Raw genomic sequence first — 9,184 nt, forward strand, 5'->3', positions numbered from 1 at the left:
CCTTGGTCTCATCACTGAGGGAAATACCTACCGTCGTTGTGCTGCATCATCCCTTCCTCTTTAGGGAAATACCGACGTAATTCTAGCAGACATCAGCGCGCCCCTAGGGCTTGTGGGCCCCCTAGCTAGCAGGTCTCCGGTGCCCATCTTCTGCTATATGGAGGCTTTTGACCTGGAAAAAATCATAAGAAAGCTTTTCGGACGAAGCACCGCGATCTCGAGGCGGAACCTGGGCAGAAGCAATCAAGGGCTCCGGTGGAGCCGTTCTGCCAAGGAAACTTCCCTCTCGAAGGGGGAAATCGAAGGCGTCGTCATCACCAACGATCCTCTCATCGAGAGGAGGTCAATATCCATCAACATCTTCACCAACACCATCTCCTCTCAAACCCTAGTTCATCTCTTGTATCCGATCTTTGTCTCAAAACCTCAGATTGGTACCTGTGGGTTGCTAGTAGTGTTGATTACTCCTTGTAGTTGATGCTAGTTGGTTTATTTGGTGGAAGATCATATGTTTAGATCCTTAATGATATTCAATACCCCTCTAATTATGAACATGAATACGCTTTGTGAGTAGTTATGTTTGTTCCTGAGGACATGGGAGAAGTCTTGTTATAAGTAATCATGTGAATTTGGTATTCGTTCGATATTTTGTTGAGATGTATGTTGTCTTTCCTCTAGTGGTGTTATGTGAACGTCGATTACATGTGACTTCACCACGACTTGTCACTTGTTACCCGTTACGAATTATATTATCATAAAACTATTTATTACCGATAATTTCAGTGCTTGCAGCGAATACCTTATTGAAAACCGCTTGTCATTTCCTTCAGCTCCTCGTTGGGTTCAACACTCTTACTTATCGAAAGGATTAAGATAGATCCCCTATACTTGTGGGTCATCATTGAGATCCTTAACGACATGGAGTAGAATAGTGTTTTAATACAAAGAATTGATACCAATATGAGGATCTGATACAAAGAATTGATACCAATATGAGGATTCGATACAAAGATTGAGCACAAAAGACGAACTAGGGTTTTGATATGAGATGGTGCTATTGAAGATGTTGCTGAAGATTGACCCTCCCACGATGAGAGGGTTGTTGGTGATGATGATGGCCTCGATTCCCCCCTCCCTGAGGGAAGTATCCCCGGCGGAATATCTCCGTTGGAGAGCAAAAGTGCTCCTACCCAAGTTCCGTCTCGAGACGGCGGCGCTCCCTCACGAAAGTTCTCCCCTTAATTTTTTTCTTGGGAAATTCCCTTATATACCAAAAGATGGGCACCGGAGGCTGGCCAGGGGCCCCACTACCCACTAGGACGCACCAGGGGGGTTAGGCGCGCCCTGGTGCCTAGTGAGCACCTGGGTGGCCCCCTCTGGTATTTATTTTCTCCAATAATTTTTATATATTGCAAAATGAATCTTCGTAAAATTTTAGTACATTTGGAGATGTACAGAATAGGTATCTCTGACATAGCTTTTTCAGGTCTAGAATTCCAGCTGCCGGTATTCTTCCTCTTTGTGTAAACCTTTCATATTATGAGAGAAAAGGCATTAGAATTACTCCACAAAGTGTTATATTGATTAAAAACACCATAAATAACACTAAAAAAACATGATGCAAAATGGACGTATCAACCCTTTCTTTTCATTTATGTTAATTGATATCCCTCGGATTGCAAGCAAATGTGTCGCTTTGTTCAGTCACTTGTGACCCCGTATCGAACCTATCGATATCTTGAATTTCCTTTCTTGTTGAACTCTAGTTGTAAGACTCTAAAGGCCTCAGTTTAAGGACCAACAAGCGCTTGTTTTCTAAAAGAAACATAATCTTATGCCCGGGCTGAAACGGTAAGTTCTCGGATTAAATTAAATTGGATTGCTAAGAAATCACCAAGCAAGAAAACGAAACCACTAAATCAGTGGCCACCTTACATGTCATAACCCAAATACATGACAAATACTTCTTTGCAACCAGAACCAAATACACTATACCATATGAACAGAGTTTAGCGAAGTTAACAGGCACGTTCATCCCTAGAAGATCAACACATGCTAATGGACGGTGCTAGAATCAGCAAGTTTTCAACCACCACATCTGTGCACAACAAATTTGAAATCCACCAAAAATTGAGGCGCAGATGGTGTCCCATGAATAAGTTTCACGATAATTTATATCGAGATACATTTTCGAGTCGACCAAAACGAATTTCCTATGTATTTCACGAGCCTCTAGTCTTTACCCATTTCGAAAGGAGCGGACTTTCACTAGCAATACAAATTTGCATGAATGGCCAGGCAGTCCTAATAGTGCCAGTGAGTACTGTCCAACAAACTAATTGCAGTTTCTAATAATATTTGTTCATGCGCCTATTGAGAGTGAGTTTCTTCACATCAGGTATTGCATCTTTTGCTGAAACAGTTTATCAACCACAATGTTGTAGGCCTTTTCGGTAGGATGGAAGCTGTCCCAGAAAATGAAATCATAAGCATTCGGGCACGCAGGGTGATTTTTAATGAATATTGCTACATTTAGCATTGTGCTACCACAACATCCTTCGTTTACCTCCTTGAAACCTATATTACAGTCAGTTTCAAAAATATTAGTATCAAATAACTATGAATTTATTATGACAACATGTCCATCGGCATGTATTTATACACACTATATAAAGCCAAATATTCCTGAACAAAGTATACAAACTAATGTAAACATTTATGTGTACCATGTTAGTTCACTACACAGTTCTGGTTACTTCAATTTTCCTGTGGTATTGTAAGATTGATGACATGTTAGAGGTTAATGTTTCTCACTGTTATTTGTTAATATGTCTATAGCAGATATACTCCACAGTAATGATTGATGGTATGCTCTGAAATAGCAACCGAGTATACAATGTGCACTCACCATAAAAATCAGATCGTTGAATGAGATCAAGCAAATTGTAGTATATATCAAGATAAATAAACTTCGAGCCTTGAACATTTTGTTCTGCATCTAGCCGTTGTATTTCCTTTTCTATTTCAGAATTAAACAGATTTGCTGCTTGATTCCTCATGGGCTCACATTCTCTTGATCCAAGTTCTCTTTGCGAGGGACAACATCCAATTGGTGCAATGCCAATTAATGCAATCTTCTTTGCACCCATTTCATTTAATTTCTGTATGGAAGAGTATATATGAGTGTACTAAATTTTACAAGTAGCAGGTCGACTGCTCAAATGCCAATTAAACAGCAGATATATGTTGGATGCAAAAAAAAATTGGCGATTATAAGCATCATGGTCATTATAAAATATCCCTATGTTGAAACTTTGTCAAGAGAAGTAGATGGTAGAAAAATTTCAGCAATGTACTAAATTTACAAACACTTATATTTGTAACCGACTAAAGGAAACTACTTGATGAAGTAGGAAGGGATGGTTTGTCGTTTTTGAGTTCGAGTGAAATATGTGAAACTTTAAAATGTCGAAGAACTAAATGAACACTAGAACTTTGTGCAAAATGAGAGAGTCAAATAAGATTTCGTATTTACTACTAAAAGGTTTAGAGTTTCAATAAATACTCTTACCATGGTAAAGTTGACAGCAGAAGAGACAAGAAATTTCACATAAGAAGGAAGGTCATATTGATGGCGCCTCAAAGGAATTGTAAAATAGTTATTTGCAAGGTCATTTGCCCCCATGACAGTGAAGTATATGCCTTCGGAGATTACACGTGTCATCTCCTCTTCTCCGACTAAGGCTCTTAGTCGCTCCTTATATTCAAGGAATAGTTCAAGTTGCCCAGTACTTGATGTAGCAGCCTGAAGCATAGGAAATTAGCATTTGCAAACTCTAGTATGAGATGCATGTGACATATTTTGTTACCGAGGGTATATACTTGACGAGAACTATATTGTGAGATGCATGTGGCATATTTTATTACCGAGGGTATCGAAGTTAGAGGATCGTATCCACTGCCACCAGAAGCAAAGACGACACCAGTGAGTAGCTCACTTAGTGGAAGATCATTTCCGAGGTAGGGTGGTAATAGTTCCTTAATTCCCAGCCTAGAAACTGCTTGATCAAGAAAAATGTCACCAACAGTGGATATTCAAGTTTTCACCTGGTGTAAACTAGCCATTAAAGAGTTTAAACTTGAAAAGAACTCATAGTTTTTTAAGAAGTAGTAATTGATCATTTTAAGTAGTATAGTACTGTTTAGACGCGTGTTGATGAATGCCCGCAGGATGGTGATGATGTCTAGCGTCGTGGTGGCGTCGACGGCAGTTGGGCCTGGCAAGATCAATGCATTGATCTCTCCTGAAGTTGCCACGACAAAAGATGGTGGCGGTGGATTCTAGAGCTTGCACATGTGATGCTTGCTAAGGGTCTTCTAGATTGGTTGGTGCTCTTGCTCACCATGGGGCGGCTTGGTGATACCGCCGAATTAGATGGTATGCGTGTTGTGATACCAGAACATCATCAAACTTGTAACGGTAGCGACATAAATTGTCAAAAATATAACTTTGGATTGATCTAATGTATTTGTTTTGTCAGACTATATTGAATAATTTAATAAACATGACCATTGCTTGATCCAAAGGAGGATAATCTTTTTGAAAAAAAATAGTACTGTTTGGTCGTGGTTCTTCTGTCACGTGATCAATTTTTGGTTATTGCTCGACATGCAAGTTAATTGTGCAACATATCAAGCCGTCCCCATGATGGAGTACGTGAATTCGAAATTGATGTTGATAGAGCCATGATGGAGTAGTTAGTTGTGCTTGTGCATTAAATGGAGGAGGCAGAAAAAAAAATGCACGACGGATGGAAAGCAAGCTGACGGGCCAGTACGACTGAACTGTATGCATTTCATTAGCAGCTCCTATGTACATGCACAGTGTTCTCATCTGGACCCCAAAATGTCTCCTGCAACAATACTACAACAATAGTGGTGCGAAGACTTCAAAGTTGCTGCCGACGTACGAAACTTGCTACTCCCCCCGAAAGGAAAATGACAATGCTAGCCGTTTGGCTCCAAATTTAAGTTTGCCCCATCTGATCTTAGGCACGTCACAATTTTTTAGGTACTCCCTCAGTCCTAAAATAAGTTTCTCAACTTTATACTTTCTTAATAAAAAAATATATAATCATTTAGATCATGAAAGTAGTGATCTAAACGCTCTTATATTTGTTTACACAGAGGGTACAAAGTTGGGACATTTATTTTGAGACGTGGGAGTATTTGCTTAACTTTTTTCACAAGTTTGCCACAAGTATGGTGTCAATTTTCTTGGCCACACTTTGTAGCAAGCCACACTTTTCTTACCTTGTCAGGTGCGGTAAAGTTAGCCTTCAACTAGACATTCCCGCGTATTTCTCATGTTGTTGTAACCAAAGTTGCATATAAAACGTACAAGAAGCTGCTCCATTAGTTTCCAATTTAGATATAACCGGTGCATGCCATACACATCAAAAGTAGCGTAAACAACAAAGTTGCACCAAAAGTAAATACTTCCTCCGTCTCAAAATTTTTGTCTTAAATTTGTCTAAATACGGATGTTTAGAAAAAAAGCAACAACAATGTCAGCTCCCGGTTGCTACTACTTACTATGTACGTACGTACCTAGCATGTCGCCTGGAACCTTCCCGTTGGAGAACCTCCCGGTGGCCACCCCGCCGGGGAAGTCCTGCCCGTACGGCGGGAAGTTGGCCTTCGCCTCCGTCAGCCGGTCGTTGTTGTTGCCGGGATCGACGATCGAATCGCCGAACATGAAAGCGGCGGAGATTTTGCTTCTAGCCATGGCTGCTGCTCCATGGGCGGATGGGAGAAGCGCCATCAGTACCAGCAGCAGGCCTCGGTAGAGAGACACCATTGCCTCGCTCCGTGCTACTATTGTTGTATGTACTATCAGCTGGCTAGCGGTGTAGTGTGTGTGTGTCGCTGGCTCTGGCTGGTGCAAGATGGATCACGCCGTGGGAGGTTTTATAGCGAGGCATGGAGAAAAGTACGTGCGCGTCCGCTGCGCAGTGAGGCGACTCGGATCACCATCATCATGCATATATGGTTGGTTGGTCGCTGCATGCATTGAATACACGGCTCCGATCCTGTCGATCTATTGGGCAGCCTGGTGGTGTAAAATTGTAGGAGGCCCAAGTCCGGCTTCTTTATGATCATGCCACGGTCGTCCGTGTTTTAGGCAGCCTACCTGCCAATACAGGTCTGTGATGAATGACACAACACGTTTGGATCACGTATGTGGGCGGTTTAAGGGTAAGGGCAATTCCAACGCAGGCTCTAAGGGCATCTCCAGCCGTTCGGCCCCCCAAGGGCACGAAAAAGCGCCGCCTGGGGGCGAGCCGGCGTTTTTTTCGGCGTGGGGGCGAGCACGTTCCCAGCCGCCGCCCCCAGGTCGCCCCCAGACGTCCCCACAGTTCGTCCAAATTTCAACAAACACGGCCAAATTTGAACAAACACGGCCAAATTTCGGCGAAATTTAGGCGTTTTTTACACGAATAAAAGGGACGAAAAAACCCTAAACTACGGCCGATGCTTCTCCTCCTTGACACGGCCGCTGCTCGACCCCTCGCCCCGGCGTGCTGCTTCACTCGAGCGGCGGGTCGTTGCCGCCCTCAACGTGCGCGAGGACGCCGCTGAGCATGCGGCCAGGGACGCCCCACCACAGGCGGCGGCCCTCGTTGTTGTTGCGGCCGCGCGGCATCGGCGCGTTGTTGGTGGAGACGAGCCGCTCCTCCTGCCAGCGTTCGAAGTACGCCGCCCACGCCGCGTGGTTGTCGGCGGCGTACTCCAGGAGCGCTCGCTCCGCGGCCGTCAGGGACGCCCGCGCATGCTCGATCTCGGCGTGGTAATAGGGCGTCTCGGGGACGGGCAGAGGGGGGACATGGACCCCGCCGGCGCTGAGCCCCCACCGCGACGTAGCGCGTACGTCGGGCCGCGCGGGGTAGTTGGCCTCATGGAGGAGGTAGGCCTCCCGCTCATGCAGCGAGCGGCTGCCGAAACCGTTGGTTGCCGCTGCATCGCCGGGGTACCTCGCGCTCATGGTTGCCGGGGGGGAGAGAGAGGGGCTCGAACGGTGAAGAGAGGGGAGGAAGTGCGGCGGCGAGGAGGGGGAGGACTGCCGATGGATGGGTGCCTCACCATCGCGGCCAGGGGCACCTTTTATAGCGTCTCGGGGGCGGCCGCGCGCGAACGCGTGGCGGAAGGCGGGGCGGCGTCGCCGCACTTCGCCGCCCGTGAATCAATGGCAGGCTGACCGACGGCCTTCGCATTGATTCCCCACAAGAAAACCGAGACGATGAGGACGACCAGCATTCGTCTCGCTGACGCGCCGGTCCCGCCACTCTTTCACACCAAAACGTTCACGCCGGCGCTCCCGGGCGCCCCCTAGCGCGTCGGCGTCAATTTCGGCCCAATCCGGCGAAAAACAGGCTCGTGGGGGCGCGACTGTGCTGATTTTTCGGCGCCGGCGCTAAAAACGGCCTTGGGGGGCCTGTTGGGGGCGCGGCTGGAGATGCTCTAAATGAACGTTCGTTCTGTCCGGGATTTCGTTCTTTTGGGGATGGCAATGAGGCCGTGTCCGTCAGCATTTGTGGATGCGCCGAGCGTGCGTCCAACGCGCGGCCGCCTCTTTGGCCGCATATGGTCCGCGGGCATGCAAATATGAAAACAACAAAAGATGTAGCTAAATGGCAGCGACCATAGTTCACGCTAGCGGCCGCGATTCACACCAGTTCATGTCGGCCGACAACAAAGCCAGCGGCCTACAGAATCGTCACCCTCCAATTTCACGCCGGCAACAAAGCCAGCGGCCGGTGCACTAGCCAGGCTTCAAAATGGACATGTTTTTTACGCCGACAACAAAGCCAGCGGCGACACACGAGTAGGCCTTCAAAATGAACAAGTTTTTGGCGCCGACAACAAAGTCAGTGGCCAGCACACCAGCCAACATTCAAAATGAACGGCCATAGTCCATAGCCGAGGTCTCACCTAGTCCAGGCCGTCACGGGCGAACATCTTCTTCTGCCGGTTCGCGAACCAAGCCTTCGTCTCCGATGACATGTTGTTCTTGTCGACACTCATGATCGCGAGTGCCGCCTCTTTTGCTTTGGTGTCAGCATTGGTGGCCTCGATCTCGAGCTTCTTGAGTTAGAGCGGCCTCCTCGATGTCAAGCTTCCTCCTCTTCGCAGCCTCCTCCATGTCAAGCTTCTTCATTTGGAGCTCTAGGTAGATCTTTATTTGCTCCTCCTCTCCTCCCTCACTTCCTTTTGAATCATCATGTTTTCAACAGTTCCTTGCAAGGCCATGGAAGACGCATCACACTTCTCGTCGGCCTTCGAGCTTGTATTGTCCCTCGGCCTCTTGAGCAAGTCTCCCTCATCAGCCACGGTCGCCTTCCCTCCTTTCTTCTTATGAGCGGCATATTTGTATTTGAACTTGGGGCAATCTTTGATGAGCAACCAATAATGTGTGAGAGTAAATGGCTTGTTCTTGTATCGGGCCTTGAAGGCTTCCAAAGATTGGAATGCCTACACGGTCAAAGATGCGGCCAGAATTCTAACATGGAAGGACACAAGATGCATGAGACATAAATGGCATGCCAACATGAAAGGACACAACATGAAAAAAAGAGGTTCAAACCAAGTCACCAAGGCCTAGGCCACTCACGGGACTGGCTTCGACGCTCTCAAGCACGACACAATACTTGTTGCACTCTTGTTGAATGAACCCCCATCTCTTTTGTATTGAGTTGATGTCGCGGGTGCTCGCAAATTGGTAGAGGGCAAACTTCCTTCGCTCATGAAAGGTTTTGTGAACCCTCATCCAAAAGACGGATCCTTTTTGCTCGGCACCTTTCATCGGATTTTGGCCTATCTCCATCCAACTCTCGCAAATCAAAGTGTCCTTCTATTGGGTGTATGATCCCATGCGAATGCTTTGCCTCCTATTTTGTGCCTCAGCCCTTTAGGTGAGCTCATCAATGAACACCAATGACTCCTCCGCAATGTCGACCTCTTCTTCCTCATCTTCACAATACAAGTCATCATCTTCATGCCATGTGTGGTGATACGTCCATTTTCCATCATGCTTTTATATTGATATTTATTGCATTATGGGCTGTTATTACACATTATATCACGATACTTATGCCTTTTCTCTCTTATTTTATAAGGTTTACAT

General features: G+C 46.2%; 1 protein-coding gene across 1 annotated transcript; it reads right to left on the reverse strand.

Moving 5' to 3' along the window:
• Window positions 1–2,113: 2,113 nt before the first annotated feature.
• On the reverse strand, window positions 2,114–5,925 carry LOC119318823 (GDSL esterase/lipase EXL1-like). The gene is made up of 5 exons (XM_037593402.1): window positions 5,611–5,925; window positions 3,928–4,058; window positions 3,572–3,805; window positions 2,909–3,161; window positions 2,114–2,577 (listed from the first exon to the last, which is right to left on the reverse strand). The coding sequence occupies exons 1-5, from the start codon at window positions 5,858–5,860 to the stop codon at window positions 2,390–2,392; spliced, it is 1,056 nt and encodes a 351-aa protein (XP_037449299.1). The 5' UTR covers window positions 5,861–5,925; the 3' UTR covers window positions 2,114–2,389.
• Between the last annotated feature and the right edge of the window lie 3,259 nt (window positions 5,926–9,184).

Source organism: Triticum dicoccoides, chromosome 6A (assembly GCF_002162155.2).
Source record: "Triticum dicoccoides isolate Atlit2015 ecotype Zavitan chromosome 6A, WEW_v2.0, whole genome shotgun sequence".
Classification (NCBI taxonomy): domain Eukaryota; kingdom Viridiplantae; phylum Streptophyta; class Magnoliopsida; order Poales; family Poaceae; genus Triticum; species Triticum dicoccoides.